At 37.6% G+C, this 17,878-nt stretch overlaps 1 protein-coding gene across 1 annotated transcript in view; it reads right to left on the bottom strand.

The window, feature by feature from the left end:
• Positions 1-17,379, bottom strand: part of LOC131855165 (uncharacterized) — an 84,499-nt gene extending 67,120 nt beyond the window's left edge. The window contains 14 exon segments of the mRNA XM_059206410.1: positions 1,418-1,647; positions 2,592-2,768; positions 4,290-4,503; positions 5,399-5,631; positions 6,171-6,353; positions 7,074-7,326; positions 7,943-8,224; positions 10,017-10,183; positions 11,805-11,984; positions 13,524-13,651; positions 14,237-14,379; positions 14,893-15,022; positions 16,770-16,860; positions 17,317-17,379. Of these exon segments, the coding sequence (XP_059062393.1) occupies positions 1,418-1,647; positions 2,592-2,768; positions 4,290-4,503; positions 5,399-5,631; positions 6,171-6,353; positions 7,074-7,326; positions 7,943-8,224; positions 10,017-10,183; positions 11,805-11,984; positions 13,524-13,651; positions 14,237-14,379; positions 14,893-15,022; positions 16,770-16,860; positions 17,317-17,379 (2,474 nt within the window).
• Between the last annotated feature and the right edge of the window lie 499 nt (positions 17,380-17,878).

Genomic DNA, 17,878 nt, shown 5'->3' with positions numbered 1-17,878 from the left:
TGTCCATCCCCTCCTCTGCCCCACTCCTACGGCCTGGGACCTGTGAGGCGGGCCGTGTCCCTCCCGTCCGTTTGGGCGGGGTGCACTTGTTGCTCCCCACCCAGTGGTCTGCCGGCCGGCCCTGTGATGCGCAGACAGCACATCTAGGGGCGGCGGTGCACACTGCGGCTTTGTGCCCGTTTTCACCGCACCGGTAACAAAGACCGCTGCGGTCCTCCTTTTGGGTGCACTGACCTCTCACATGCCCGCTCTGCAGGCACCGGAAACACCGCAACGGCCTTTGCCGCAGCAGCTCCGCCTTCGCTGTCACCCACCCGAGGCGGATGTGCCCTTTGGTGGTGACTTTCTTGACCCCCATCACTGGGCCGCGGACCCAACCTGACCCTAGGCTAGAGGGACTGCTTCGGCGGATTTCCCCTACACGTACATCCTCCGCGTTGCATTCCCCGTCGCGCGCTATAGCAGCGGCGATTTCCTCCGGCGTCACAGAGTCATCCAGACCCATAATCCGCATTTCTGCAGTTTTTGAGGGCCTGGAGACCTTGGCCACGTCCTCCGGGATTAGTGCCCGGAGTTTCGACGCCAGAGCGTCAGCCGTCTCTGCACAAGCGGTGCCGGAAATTTCGAGGATCCGCCCCCCAGTGATTGCGGGCCTAAGCCGCATGTCCTCTATTCCGAGGGGGCGGAGGTCGATCTTTCCTTTTGCCTCGCGGAGGAACAATCTTTCATCTCCTCTTTCAACCCCTTACAACCCTTTTTTCGCTTCAAGAAGTAGCCAAATTTCATTTATATCGGTTCAGTAGTTTTGCCGTGAAAACGAGACAGACAGACAGAGCTACTTTCGCATTTATGATATTAGCAAGGATTAATAAGACCAAATTAAGTTAAGTTTTTCCCAATAATTTTTCACCCCATCACGACATATGCTGAGCTTAGGTAGTACCAAATAGATCTATTCGATACTACCTAATTAGTAGGTATAATCCGATAATTAATTAATTTTTTTTTGTTATTGTTATGTGTACCAAATAAACTTATTTTCTTTCTTTATTTCTTTGTTACTATGGTATTGTTCAAAATCTACCCTGTAACATAGTAAGTACAGATTATTATATTAGAGTCCTTTAGTTTGTGTTCCCGCGGTTTCTGTTCCCCTCCCTTACCCAGTACTGAACCGACTGTACGGCGGCCATGACGAGCGCGCATTGTGTTGTGAATTAAAATAAATTAGAACTGTGAAACCTACTGTGAAACTGGAAAGCTAGCGAAGATATCTTCGAGACCCTGAAGCCCAAGAAATCCGCAGAACCATACAGGTACGTGACTGACGCTTCCACTCATTTTTCACTATATATATACACATAGTTAATTCCCAAACATTTTGGTAGCAGAGTAGTTTCCCAAACAGGTATATTACCTTAAACGTGCGCCTCTCTCCATATTGCCGACGCTGAACCAAAACTCCTCAGCATCCTTCAGCATCGTATTCACCCGGTCCTGTGTATCTTTATCCATTCCATAACTCTTATACTCAAACAAGTAGGGGTATTCTTCATCCAACTTTAGGTATAGACTCTTTATGTTATTGATCAGTTTAGTCCAATCGACCGACTCGAAAAAGTGCGTAGAGTTTTTAACAGAGGTCAGCTGGAAATAATATCATTTAGATGAGAAAAGATATGTATTGTAATCCTTTTTATAGAAGACTATCTGTACTCGTGTGCGTGGAATTTAACATAATTTTTCTAAAATAAAAAAATGAAATCTAGTAGACTAAGTTACTCCTTATTACATCAGCTATCTGCCAATAAAAGTCTCGTCATAATCGGTCCAGCCATTGCAGAGATTAACCGGAACAAATAGACAGACAAAAATTGTAAAAAATGTTATTTTGGTGTATGTACCGTATTTATATTCATATGCATGCAGTAAAAAACGGTTGTTTCAATATAATATTGAAACAACCGTTTTTTAAACAGATACTCCAATTTTATTTATATGTATAGATTATTATCTAGCATTGAAAAATATACACAACTTCAAATTTTCACCCTTTTAAGATCAACACCTTTTTTAAAGCGATATTAGTATATATTTATATGGCAAAATGTTAGTAAGATTTATAACTGATCATCATTGCCTTGCCTTTATCACATTATTTCTGGTCAGCGCAGTATGTCATTCTCTTCCACTGTTCTATCGGTCGTCATATCTGAGCATACTCTTCTTTTATTCATATCATCTTTCACACAATCCATCCATCTTTTCTTAAGGCGTCCCCTCCCTTTACATCCATCCACATTCATATTATACACTTTCCATAAGACATGGTCCTCGTTCCTCCGCATAACATGCCCATACCAGCTCAATCTGTTACCTCGCAACTTTTCTATAACCGGCGCAACTTTCAAACTTCCTCGTATATACACATTCCTTATTCTGTCATTCCTGGTAACCCCACACATCCATCTCAACATTAGCATTTCTGCCACATGCACACGCCTTTCATCCATCCCCTTTACGGCCTAACATTCAGATCCATACAAAATTATAACTGATAAATTATGGTAAACATTGAAAACATGACTTACAGCTTTCGCCATCACTGATCCACGTTGCAATCCTTTCTCTATTTCCACAGCTGCGTCGCAGAGTACATTAAGTAATACCTCTCGGTCTATATCAGGTGGAAACTCCAGATAGGTCAATGCGTTCTCGGTGCCATTGCAAACTATATCCTCAGCAAGTGTAGATAGAGTAGAATATGTCTGTATTATAAAAAATATCAGTTTTAGAGCACGGAAAGTAATGTTATACTTTGTTCAAAATCTACCCTGTATCATCGTAAGCACAGATATTATATTATATTAGAGTCCGTTAGTTTTCTGTTCCCGCGCGTTCCCTTCTCCTCCCTAACTAGTACTGAACCGACTGTACAGCGGCCTTGACGCGCGCGCGCATTGTGTTGTGAATTAAAATAAATTAGAACTGTGTTAAACCTACTGTGAAACTGGAAAGCTAGCGAAGATATCTTCGAGACCCTGAAGCCCAAGAAATCCGCAGAACCATAAAGGTAAATGACTGACGCTTCCTTATTTTTCCCTATATATACAGAGAGTAAATTCCCTAACATTTTGGTAGCAGAGTAGTTTCCCAAACATACTTATTAGTTTCAAAGTCAAAAGAATTGATTTCCAACTAGCTAATCGCCCCGATTAGCTAGTTGGAAATCAATCGTGCTACGACTTTTTTTGTGGATGATAATGGAATGGTGCACCTGCGCTAACGGTTTACGCTGGCGGGGCACCAGTGGAGGATGATAAGATGAGCATGAGGTCAGGTCAGTTAGCCCATCGTGACAAATTCACCAGGAATTTAACACGATGGTTTCCAGGGGGAACCGCGTGGAGGTCGACCTGACATGGTGCATTGCTAGCAAGGGGGTTATCAATCCACATTACTAACAATCCCCTTCCCCCTCCTCCCTCAAAATCCCCTTCCCCCGGTTTTGCACGATTCTTGACTGCCATCTGCACTCGCCCCCTATCGTTCGGTGAAGCTATAAAGGCCACTTCGGTGAACAGCATTAGAGTAGTCCGAAAAAACACGCACAAATCTCCATATGTTACCATCACTACATAGTATAAAACAAAGTCGCTGTCGCTGTCTGTCTCTCCCTATTATGCTTAAGTCTTTAAAAGTACGCAACAGATTTTGATGCGGTTTTTCTTTTAATAGATAGATATTCAAGAAGGTTTATATATATATAATAAATGTACACCCGTGTGAAGCCGGGGCGAGTAGCTAGTATTGTATAAAATAAAGTCTATCTTATATACTAAATAACAGTAAAGAAATATAAGGTGGTGTGACATGATTCTAGTATTCACAATACTTAATTTGTACTAGAATAGAATAAATAATTTATTCCAATAAACTTTCATTTAAGCACTTTTTAATAATTGTTGTAAATTTTTTAAGTTAAAATGTGTGAATACAAACTACCAATTAACACTAATTTATCAGTGTTAAAATACTAAATACACACAACCATAAATACATTATAAACATACAATTACATCAGTCGCTGTGATTAGAGCAGACCGGTCCCTAAAAGCAGCACTCGTTCACGAGTATGACGGTTAATTACTGAGTTGTCCTTCAGCCGCTCCATAAGTCCTTCCTTTGGTTTGGAGTGCCATCTGCACTCGCCGCCTATCGTCCGGTGAAGCTGTAAAGGCCAGCTGCGGCCAACAGCATTAGAGTAGTCCGAAGAAAAGCTACTTTACCTTATCTTCATTGAGTATAGTCTGTAACATCGTCCTTATTACATCTGGATATAGGTCTTTAAATCGTTTAACAAGATCTGCTGAAGGAGTCCCGAGTTGCTCATTTATAGCAGCAACTACCGTGGTTATATCAATCAATGTTGGAGATATTTTGTATTCCAACAGAGGATTCTGTTTCACCACTTCCTTTGCTAGTGCACCATGGGCTACGATTCTATAATAATGTTGTAGCAGTTAGTACAGAAGGCCAAGTTACAAGTAATAAAAATGTACCTGACCACTTATTGTAACATATATATAACTCAAAGGTGACTGACATAGTGATCTATCAACGCACAGCCCAAAGCACTGGACGGATCGGGCTGAAATTTGACATGCAGGTAGATGTTATGACGTAGGCATTCACTAAGAAAGGATTTTGATAAATTCTATCCCTAAGGAGATAAATTAACGAGAGCGAAGCCGCGGGCAAAAGCTAGTTGTAACAGATTACTTTATATATTTTATATATTATTAAATAATAATAATAATCTCAGGACAATTCACACAGCGCCATCTAGACACATGTTAAGCTAACTAAAGCTTGTGTTATGGGTAATAGACAATTGATACAAATACATACATAATTTTTTTTTTCGTAAATACATACATACCTAGACCGATACAAACAATCATACTCATGAATACAAATGTATGTGCCGTGCGAGGAATCGTACTCGCGACCATCGGACGTAAAGCGGTGTGCTAGACCGCTAGACCACCGAGGTCGTCAAAGTATATAATATCCAGTATACCGATATATATCCAGTATATTCCAGGTACCTTATTTGTATTACTGTAGGTTGCAGATATGTCAGTAACAGGATAAGAGACATCCCATATTAGTTCTCTGGAATGGCAACCCATACGTGACAATAGTGATGTTCATGTATATAGAAAGAGAGAAAAACATTTACTGACAACTATTATTGATATGAACCTACATTTACACATTTTGACATTGGTACATTTAACATATACCTATGTATGCACACATACATACATACATATATAGGCGATTCATGTATCTATATGTATACATTTTGTAAGCACCTAAAATTATAACTTACAACATCTGTTTCCCCAAATATCCTTTCTCCCGTACGACATTCATGAATTCTGAATCATCTGATATATTGAATAACTTGTTCCAGTTCAATTTCGGTTTTTCCTCTGCATTCATTTTAGTCAAACTGTGAGTAAAGTTCTTGAGGACGTCAAATATTTTATCTATACTGTATAATTGATCTGTGACATCTTTGCCGATTGTGTCTTGTATTACTATTGAGGCCATTGTATTTATCTAAAATCAAATTAAAACAATTCTAGAAAATATCTAGAAAAGTGACAAACATAAGAAAATAACAATATACGCATTGTTGTCTCACACTTTGCAAATGTAATAATAATAACCCTGGACAACATGCAGCGCCATCTAGTACCAATTATAGCTTGTATTATAAATGCTAAAAACTTAAAAACATTTTTTTGTAAATACATACATAATATACATAGAAAACGTCCAGATCGATTCAACAATCGTGCTCATGATTGCATCGTGCGAGGAAACGAACCGGTGCCAATCGGAACTAAAATAATGAGCTAAACCGCTGAACCAGTGAGGTGAAAATAAAACATAATAAAATAAAAATAAATACATTGCAGGCTATAATATTTCAGACATTTTATATATGACTTTGAATCATAATTTGAAGAAATACCACCAAACAAAAGTTATTAGGCAATAGTAAAACTAAATGATGCAAAAAAACAAAATGATATAAACAAGAAAGTAAGAAAGTTTTCAATAATAATTATAGAAGAAAAACTAATATTTCTTACATTATTTTTAACATCGTAGATCCCGAAAGAACGTATCAAGTCTGTAACGTAGATCTTCCACGGGTTGGTGCAAAATTGACTTTTCAGCGAATCTGCATCTGCTTTCGAGATCTTGAAGAACCCTTGTATTCGGTTGCTATCACAAAACATTTGTCCGGGGAAGTCTATTTTCGCTGTTAATATCTACAAATAAATTGTATAAGTTGCAAATAGTCTTTTTACTAAATATGTTAAAATCAATTCAATTGTATAAATTTTTAAAACAATTAATTATCAATGAACTTATAGATTTGTATGCTTGATATAAGCTGATTTATGCAATGGGACACGATTTCAATAACTTCATATATCTATGTATCATTATCTGCTTCTTCGTTATCCCATATTTGTGGTCGGCGTAATGTTTTTCTCTTTCATTCATCCCTGTTCGCAGTTATCACATTATTTATTCCCTTTTTTATCATATCATCTTTCACACAGTCCATCCATCTCTTTTTCGGCCTTCCTCTGCCCTTATAATCATCCACATTCATATGTAACAACTAAAAATCCATAGCACTGACAATATTATCTGATTACACTAATTTAGTGCGTAGCGATTTCTATGTTGATTATCGCATGCCTCTTATTTGTTATACTGTAATTATTTATGTAAAAAAAACATCGATTCAAAAGAGCACACAAGTTTCTTGCTCCTTCTTCTTGTGATGAATCTGCATTCCGAATGAGTGGTAGAATCAAAATATGACTATTCAAAAGTGCTTGTAATGAGTTTATTTGAATAAAGATTATTTCTATTTTTATTTCTACTAACTAATTATTGTATTTTTCAAAACGATATTTAGGAACAGCAAGTAGTTTATATATAATATCAAGTAGCAAAATAAGTATAATAACATTTACCTGTGTTCTTTCAGCATTGGCCAAGGCTTCAAACCCTTTACCTATTACATGCGGCGGTAGTCCAACCAATATTTTAACTCCTTCGGGATTCCTCAAGGATACATTATATGCCATTTCTTGTATGTGCGTATTGACTTTTATGACTTTAATTGCACCTTCAATTAATTTGGATATTAGTGTAGAGTAAAACAGTAAGTCATGTTTCTTCTCCTGTGATAGGAACTTGTAAATGACTTTTGTTAACTGAGCTGTTCTGAAATTAAAGAATATTTTTACTTCAAATTAAAATTCAAAAATCATTTTTTCATGTAGGACACTTTAGCCGCTTGTGCACGTAATTTTGTTTATATTATGATTTTTTCCCTACCGTCATTTATATATACGGTTAAGTAAAGTACAGGTCATAGGTTCGATTACCGTTGACATCAAATTAATAGACGTTGGCCTCGGTGTTCTAGCGGTTTCGCACACCTTCCAACAGTCGCGGGTTCGATTACTCGCACGGTACAAACATTCGTATTCATGAGTATGATTGTTTGTATCGATCTGGGTGTTTTCTATGTATATTATGTATGTATTTACAAAAAAAATCTATAAGTATTTATATCAGTTGTCTAGTACCTATAACACAAGCTCTGCTTACCTTGGGACTAGATGGCGCTATGTAAATTATCCAGAGATATTATAATTAATCTTTACATAGTATAAAATGAAATCACTTCCGCTGTCTGTATGTTTATCTTTTAAAGTATGCAACGGATTTTAATGCAATTTGTAGCAATAGATAGATCGATTCAAGAGGAAGGTTTATACGTATAATACACGTACACCTGTAGCTAGTTCTATATAATTAAGTTAAAACTACTTACATATGAAATATATTTATTGACGATTTCTCTCTATCTATTGATGCTTCAAGAACTTTAATTGCTTTATTAAAAACTTTTGTCGGTTGTAAAGCTAATGCTACATCTTTAGTTTCAGTTCCATGCCTCTCTTCTGTTGTATTTCCTTTATTCTCATTTGTATTGTTGGTTACTTTGTTTATATACTGTATTCCAACAACAAAGGCGTCAGTGATAACTCTAATCGATTTATATATATCCGTATCTCCAAATGTAGGTTCGTATATGTCCATTAACCTTTGTATGCTGAAATGGAGATTTTTTTAATGGATGATAATGGAATGGTGCTCTTGCCCGTAATGCTACGTTTACATTCAGCCGCTTCCCCTGCCACTCGCGCTGCCGGAAATATTGCCGGGCGTCAACTGAGCGAGAGGGCTGAATGTAAAAACACGCTGCCATACGCGCTGCCAGTCCTTTGACTCGCGCACGAAAATCCGACAATCGAGGGAGCGCCGGGCAGCGCGAGTGGCAGCGCCAATGGCATGGCAAGTGTTTCCACTCGTGTTTACACTCTCGCGCTGCTCACTTCCCTGCCCACTCGGGCTGAGTGTAAATTGGGCATAACGGTTTACGCTGTATGGGCACCAGTGGAGGATGAGAAGATGAGCATGAAGTTAGGTCAGTGTAAATATCTTATTAATATTATAAACGCAACAGTTTGTGTTTGTGAGTATGAATGGATGTTTGTTACTCTCTCACGCAAAAACTATTGAACGGATTATGATGAAATTTTACAGTAATATAGCTTATACATCAGAATAACACAGGCTATAAATTTCACGCGGGTGAAACCGTGGGCACATTTAGTCAAAAATAAAGCCCATCAAAATCAAATTCAAATTCAAATTCAAATTCAAATTCAAATTCAAATTCCATATAAAATTCAAATTCAAATTCAAATTCAAATTCAAATTCAAATTCAAATTCAAATTCAAATTCAAATTCAAATTCAAATTCAAATTCAAATTCAAATTCAAATTCAAATTCAAATTCAAATTCAAATTCAAATTCAAATTCAAATAAATTCAAATTCAAATTCAAATCAAAAATTCAAATTCAAATTCAAATTCAAATTCAAATTCAAATTCAAATTCAAATTCAAATTCAAATTCAAATTCAAATTAAATTTCATTTATTCATGTAGGACATTTTAGCCGCTTATGAACGTCAAGTTTTTACATTATAATTTTTTTCCTACCGTCCAGTTCGGTATATAGATCCAATTGAGAAGAACTGGCAAGAAACTCAATTGAATTACTTTTTTTTTAAAAGCCAGTTTATTTACAATGCATAGGTATTTATATAGGTGTCTATGTCTAACATTAAATGAAAATCCTAAAAATGAAAACTATTGCCATGCACGCTCGTCATTCAAGTAATCGTTTAGTGAGTAATAGCCTTGCTCAGTAAGTATGATTTAACAGATGTTTTGAATTTATTTAAGGGTGATTCCAATATATCCTTTGGTATCTTATTGTAAATTTTTATACCTATTCCCATAAAAGACCTATTGACTTTTTCTAATTAGCAATTAAAAAAAGTCAATAGCTCTTACAATAGATAAAGAAAATCTTTCTTCTTTGGAGGCAGGAACTTGATTTTTGTTAACTGAGCTGTTCTGGAATTTTTTTTTATACAACTATGGTGGCAAACACACATACGGCCCATCTGATGGTAAATGGTTACAACTCCAGGTTACCTAGTTGCATGAAACACCAGGGGTGTTACATTCGCGTTGCCGACCCTTAAGAAACCTTAATATACCCTCATGAAGAACCCCATGCTGTAGTCTCGTGAGAAAACCTCGGCAGGTAGTTCAGTCCACAATGTAAGTGTACGCGGGAGGAAGCTCCTCTGAAACCGCTCTGTCCGAGACCACTTAGGTTCCAACGTCTTGGGACGAATTCCCTGTCGATGGCGAGCGGTGTGGTAGTAAAAGATAGCCGTGGGCATAATATATAAATAAATACAAATAATGTGATATATTATGTTATAAAAGATATAAAAGAAAGATAAAATAAGATAAATGTCTCACACAGTCATATCAAAATAATTAAAGTCCACGTCTTTATCCGTGAAGATGTTCACCAGCTCCGATGGCAGGAAACTCTCGAACCTGGCCATGTGCAGTACAGCTGTCACCATATCACCGAGTTCCAGGAGTCTCCTGTCTCCAGATAGCTTATGGTAGATATCTCCAAACTGTGGAAATTGTGCTTGGTAACTAATATATCCTTAATAAATAGTATTATGAAATAAAACGTGCTATGTAGGTTGTATCTAGGGAATACACTACAGCCTTGTGGAACACCAGCATTCACAGAATGTGGGTCGGAGCAAGCATCATCAACAACGATCTTGATGCTCCGATCAGCGAGCTGGCGACCCATTTGCATAACTTCGCAGGCAACCGGATGGATGGTAGCTTTGAAAGAAGAGCTTTGTGCCAAACCCGATCAAAGGCCTTCGCAATATCCAGACTAACAGATAGGGCCTCCCCCTTGCTCTCAATAGCCTCTGCCCATCGATGTGTCAAATACACTAGAAGATTACTAACTGATACAAATACATAATTTTTTTTCGTAAATACATACACATTATACATAGAAAACACCCAGACCGATACAAACAATCATATTCATGAATACAAATGTTTGTGCCGTGCGAGGAATCGAGCCCGCGACCATCGGACGTAAAGCGGTGTGCTAGACCGCTAGACCACCGAGGTCGTCAAATGAACTGATTCAGTTAAAACAGGAACAATTTCTAATTGAGAATTTTGTTCTTTTAGTTAAATTAAAATAAATGTTAATAATAATAATTTAGACAACACACACACACACACACAGCGTCATCTAGTCCCAAGCTAAGCTTGTGAGGGTATTACACAATTGAAATCAATACATACATACATTTTGAAAATACATACATTACCTATATACATAGTAATTAATCAGAACAATACGAGTACAAACAATATACTCATTATTACATAAGTAATATAAGTAATTACAGGGTGGCCCAGAAGTCCCTTTACATTTTGAAAATTAAATAACTTTTTTTCTATTAATATATTTCTTTTTCTCTTTTCAGAATTAAAAAATATAATCCCTGGAAATTTTTATCATGGATAAGTTTACAACAGAACAACGAGTGAAGATAATTGTATTTTACTTTGAAAATGGATGGTCAATTGTTACAACGCAAAGATCGTATATGCGCCATTTTAATGTTCGATTTCCCCCTAGTAGGCCTGCAATAAGGAACTTAGTGAAGCGTTTTCAACAAATGCTGTTGAAATCTTCACTCGTTGTTCTGTCGTAAACTTATTCATGATAAAAATTTACAGGGATTATATTTTTTAATTCTGAAAAGAGAAACAGAAATATATTAATAGAAAAATAGTTATTTAATTTTCAAAATGTAAAGTGACTTCTGGGCCACCCTGTACTTCCGGATTAGTGATTTTTTTAGATATATTTAGTAGAACTCTATAGAAGAAACAATTACAAAAAAATTAACTCACCATTTCACTAACACTTGTGGTTACTTTTTGAATCAGTTCATTTAGGTACATCCAGATTAGTGATTTTTTAGATCTATTTAGGTCAGTTCAGTAAACCTCTACAAGACGATACGGTATTGAAACCTTTAAGAAAAGAGCTTATTCATTTTTAAAAGGCCGACAACGTACTTGCAATTCCCTGGTGTTGCGGGTGCTCATGGGCGGCGATAATCACTTACCATCAGGTGAGCCGCATGCTCGTTTGTCCTCTGTGTTATAAAAAAAAACTAATGAAGGAACGATGACAAATCAACTCACCATTTCACTAAACTTGTGGAAATCCACCTCGCCGAGTAAAGTCATAACGACTTGTATAACCTCATTGCTTGATAATGAACATATTTTAGTTGCGAATGTGTCTGCATGCTCTTTATTGTTTATATGCAAAATACTTGTCACAGACTGTGTATTGCATTTATCTGTATTCCTTTTAAACAACTGTAAAGCAAGTTTTTAATTAAAATAGAATTGAATAGAATTTATTGACTCGTACCTAACAATAATTATATAATAACAACTATTTATTGAGAATAGGCGGGGAAAAATGTTGGTGCACTTGACACGACGAACTAATTAACAATATTTTTGAAGGAAAAATAGATGGAAAGAGAGGAAGGGGACGACCAAGACACAGCTATATCAAGCAAGTTAAAGAAAAAGTTGGAGTCGTGTCGTATCAACAGCTAAAAGGACTGATAGAAGATCGTGGAAGGTGGCGGGAGCTCCACCGACAAGAGCACAGCTCTTAAATGATGAATAAATTAAAGAACAACTATATATACCCTTACTTCCTCATCATTACAATTAGTATACAACAAAGTCGCTGTCTGTCCGTCCCTATGTATGCTTAAATCTTTAAAACTAGGCAACGGATTTTGAAGCGATTTTTTAATAGATAGAGTAAACCCGTGCGAAGCCGGGGCGAGTAGTTAGTTAGTTTATATATAAATAAAATGGAAAACATGCCTTAGCCTTTTAACAAGCCTTTGGAGTCTAGCTTTTGAGTCTTATCTGAAAGTGGGAACCGCAGTTATATATGAACTTTGTTCGCTTGTATACTGTTTTAAATTTGACGCACTCATTATTTATACGTATAATTAGTAAAAATATAACGATATTTTACATGTATTATACATATAGACCGAAAGATTTATATGTATAATACATGTACACCCGGGCGAGGCCGGGGCGAAAAGCTGCTTAGTATTATAAATGCAAAAGTAACTTTGTAACTTTCTGTCTGTCACGCCATAACTACTTGATCGATTTAAATAAAATTTGGTACACAGATAATCTAGACCCTGAGAAAGGACATACTCTTTAACGCGAAAAAAGGGTTGTAAGGGGTTGAAAGGGGACATGAAAAGTTGTATGGAAGAATCGTCATTTTTGCTAAAAAAACAGGAACAGAAAGAGGGACATCACGTTATCATGTGCCGCTTGTGATCACTCGGAGGGTGACCATTCTGGAGGACTAACATCTCAAGTTCCCATATCCTGTCACTTCACTGACGTATCTCAACCTTTCAACCAAATCAAGTTTAGTAGTTTTTGCGTGAAAGAGAAACGAATATTCTAGGTCCTAAGGGTACTATAAACCAAAACTCGTGTATATAAAGTTTATTGGTTTGTTTCAAATACAGGTTTTTTTTTCGGACTACTCTAATGCTGTTGGCCGCAGCTGGCCTTTACAGCTTCACCGGACGTTATGGGGCGAGTGCAGATGGCACTCCAAACTAAAGGAAGGACTTATGGAGCGGCTGAAGGCCAACTCGCCAACTTTGATTAATTCTACCCCCAAAGGGATAAAATAGGGGATGAAAGTTTATGTAAGTATTGACCGCGTCAAATTTAAAATAGCATAAAAAATCCATCCATCCATACTCATAAACATTCTCTTATATAATATTATTAAGACCTTTTTTTCTTGATATACGGTTTCAGAGATTTTTATTATTGAATATTAAAGTAACTTACACCTTGAAAATTTAGTTCCGCCGTCAAAACGCTAGTGGCCACATCTTCTTCTATATTTATATTGGATACCAGGGCTCGTTTCAGTCTTCTTGGGTTTCTGAATAGATCTTGGAATCTAAGACCGTTCTCTGTGAACAGAAACCTGTATGATGTCATGTATTTAATGCACTATAATACAATTTCAGAACAATTCAGCGTCATCTAGTCACAAGCTAAGCAGTTCTTGTGCAATGGGTACTAGATACTAATGGAAATACTTTTTTTTTAATACATACGTAATATATATATATATAGAAAACACCCAGACAGACACATACAATTACACTCATGAAACAAATATTTGTAAAGCGGTGTGATATAAAACACATTTTTTTCCTTTAATTTATATGAACAATGGATATAAAGTTTGTTTAGATTAAAAAAATGTTGACGATTGACCTCAGTAGTCTACCGGTTTCACATAACGTCTTGCTTCCGATAGTTGCGGGTTCGATTCCTCGCACGGTACAAACATCTTAGTAGTTGTGTTTTGTATATATATTTATATTGTTGATTGTTCGTATCAGTTTGTTTTCTATATAAATATATATTATGTATTTCCAAAAAAAAGTCTACGTACTTATATCAGTTGTCTAGTCTATCTATAACACAAGCTGTTTGTCTTGAGATTAGATGGCTCTGTGTAAATTGTCCAGGGTTATTATTATATTTACTAGTAATATCAACGAAGGTCGGTTGATCGACAACATCAGCGAGTGTAGACAGAAGTTTGAGCGCATTAGGAACAGAAGCTGCCACATCCAGAACTGTCTCGTTGTATATGAGCGGTGAGAATTGACGCTGCAATTGGGTCAACCTGAAAAGTCGATAAAACGTGATTACAACTCTCAGATCTTAGGAATCCTTCTAGTGATCTTGGGTCCGAGGTGCACGCCTTGAGGGAGGCAGCGTCCCAACAAAATGAGCTCGCGTTCGCTTGACCCATATCAAAACTACAAGGTATCAAGGATCTTTACAAGAGATCTTGGGTCCGAGATGTTCGCCTTTAGGGAAGCAGCATCTCAACTAATGACTCCAAGGGGAGAACGGAATTGTTAGTAATGTGCTTTGATAGCCCCAAGTTGACCTCCAAGCGGTTCCCCCTGTGGGCATGACTTAAATTTCAATTTATGTACAGTTCATACGGTGGTCCCACGAAGAGATATTGCATAGTTATAGGCTATACCTGACTTAGTTAATTTGACATAGCCTCACGTAACTAACAATAAAGAAATGCCAGTAATTATGTGAGAAGTATCTAATATTTTTCAATGCGGTCTTAATATGTTAAGTAATATTAAAAAAAATTCTTGGATAGTTCCACACTCACTTGGAGTTGTCATATGTAGGTATCTCCTGGTACTTGTCCATTGGTAAGCACTCATTGTTGACGCTACACACGAACGACTGCAGAAACGTGAGTAGACCGGCGCTGGGCAGCGCACGCGCCGCGAACTGACCTGAATAAACAACACCAAGTGTTATATAATAAAAATATAACACCTTCTCTTAGATTTCACATCAATATTGTAGAAAAATCCGATATTTTAAAATGATATTAAAAGAAGTAGTTTGTATCTAGTACTAATGAAGTACCCAATGTAAAGATTATTACAAATATTGTAAATAACGCCATCTAGTATTTATAGACCGAACTAAGTTATTTGTCATAAGATATCCTTATCCATTACCCTCGCTTCTCTTCCTACTAGACTGACTTCGGTCTATAAATACGGAGGTGGGTAGTTGTATAATCCTTTTTTGTTGAGTGAGTCGCGGCATTCAGTCGACGAGCGCAGGGCGTGCCGGTTGTGTTTTGGATACTAAAGTGAATTTTATTAGAAATGGGATATCCCGGTCTTAGTTGGGCCTGGGGGGAAGCTGCAAGTAGTGAAGGTGAGTGTTAATACATTCTAAAGGGGCCTTTTAAACCTACACCCGCGTCACAAGTCTCGGGCGCTACTTGGGGTTTCCCTTCCGGTAGCCGGCTTCAAAGCCTCGTCATCATTAATTAGTGTTTCTTACACTTCACTAGTACCATTTCTTTTATTAAAGGGATTTGGGCAATTGTTTATGGACGAATAGGTGAACCGCGACTTTGTGACAGACTCCATCATTAGCTTTGCGGCGAAACATTACATTTGTGTGCATTGTCTAGGATAAATATCACGAAGTGTTCTGAAGAATTGGTTGTATTTTAATATCCGCCAGAAAGTAAAATACCACCCATACATCATAGCATCTGGATGAATGGCGGTACTCCACCGTACAACTTTTTTACTTACTTTTTCCCAAAAAAAATTTACCACTCACCACATTGAGGAGTCACCTTCCAGCAATGGTATTTTCGAAACGATACGATATTGATACCTTCCAAGAAAAGAGCTTATTCCTTCTTAAGGCTGGCAACGCACTTGCAATTCCCTTATGCAAGGGATGTTGCGGGTGCTCATGAGCGGCGGTTTTTTTATGGATGATAATGGAATGGTGCACTCGCCCGCGCTAACGGTTTACGCTGGCCGGGCAACAGTGGAGGATGATAATATGAGCATGAGGTCAGGTCAGGTAGTCCATCATGACATGTTCATTAGGAATTTATCGTGATGTTTTCCAGAGGCAACCACGTGGAGGTCAACCAGATACAGTACCCCCCCCCCCCCTCCCCTCCAATTGGCGGCGGTTTTTTTTTATGTGATAATGGAATGGTGCACTCGAATGCCCTAACGGTTTACGCTGGCCGGACAACAGTGGAGGATGATAATATGAGCATAAGGTCAGGTCAGTTAGCCCCCATGTCAATTCACCTGGAATTTATCGCGATGCTTTCCAGTGGGAACCACGTGGAGGTCAACCTGATATGGTACATTGTTAGCAATGAGATCATCAGTCCACATTACTAACAATCCCCTATCCAAGGTCAGGTCGGTTAGCCCATCGTGACAAGTTCATCAGGAAGTTATAACGATGGTTTCCCGGGGGAACCACGTGGAGGTCAACCTGACACAGTACATTACTAGAAATGTGTTATTAGTCCACATTACTAACAATCCCCCCCCCCCCTCCGTATGGGCGGCGGTTATCACTTACCATCAGGTAAGCCGTAAGCTTGCTTGTCTCCAAGAAAAAAAGATACGTAATAAAGCGGGATAGTCAACTTTCAGTGTTGATACAGACGAACTATTTTAAAATATATACGTTAATACTCACAAGTTGGAAAGTCCTGGTTATCCACATTTATGCGTACTATGTACAGACTGAATACAACAGCCACAGCCCATACCACTCCCGCCAGTGTTACCTGCAACAAATTTATTAATTAAAATAATAATAATTCTTCTCATCTCGAAATCATACCGAACTGACGGTAGATTTGACATATGTATCATAAGAGTCTGTAATAGACCTACACGAATAAAGATATTTTGAATTTAAATATGTATGTTTAAAAAAAGCTAAGTTATACTAAAACAACTGAAATTAAAAAAAAAACACCTCACACACACCTCTGTCGGTTCATCATCATAATAAAAAAAGAATCCAAAAAATATAAAATATACTATACAATTTTGACACTTAGGGTATGAAAAATACTATACGTCTTATTCTCAGCTCTACTCAGTATAACTGGTATAACTATACTACACGTATATCTTTATAAGAATCGGTCAAGCCATTTTAGAGTGTTACAAACACTGACTCGAGAATTTTATATATTAGATATTATAATATAATAATTCTTTAATATTGACAATACCCATTTCCGTCGTCTGATGAGGTAGTCTTTCCACAGCAGCAGGCGGAGCTGGTGCCCCGCCATCGGAGGAAGCAGCGGGTGCACACCGCTGCATCACTGTAAACAACCAACACAATTAAGACTGCAGCCTTGGAGAGGCCTAGGACATGCAGGTCCCAGGTCTCTCGTCATTTACATATACATTAATATTTATACCTATTTATAAAATCTTAATCATAACGTTTTGTGATCTGTACGTACGCTGTCTCATGTGTGGTGGCCCCACTTTTTTTCGGACTACTCTAATGCTGTTGGCCGCAGCTGGCCTTTACAGCTTCACCGGATGATAGGGGGCGAGTGCAGATGGCACTCCAACCCGTGATAGGACTTCAAGACTTATATGATACTAGCTTTTGCCCACGGCTTCGCTCGCGTTAATTTATCCCCTTAGGGGTGGAATTTATCAAAATCCTTTCTTAGGGGATGCCTACGTCATAGAATATTTATGCATACAAAGTCTCAGCCCGATCGGTTTAAAATTGACAAAGTTTCATCCCCTATTTTATCCCCTTGAGGGTAGAAT

This window comes from Achroia grisella, unplaced genomic scaffold (genome assembly GCF_030625045.1).
Source record: "Achroia grisella isolate CSIRO2021 unplaced genomic scaffold, CSIRO_AGI_Agris_v1 utg1314, whole genome shotgun sequence".
Lineage (NCBI taxonomy): Eukaryota > Metazoa > Arthropoda > Insecta > Lepidoptera > Pyralidae > Achroia > Achroia grisella.
The sequence above is the reverse complement of the archived record's forward strand: the minus strand, read 5'-3'. Positions and strand labels throughout refer to the sequence as shown.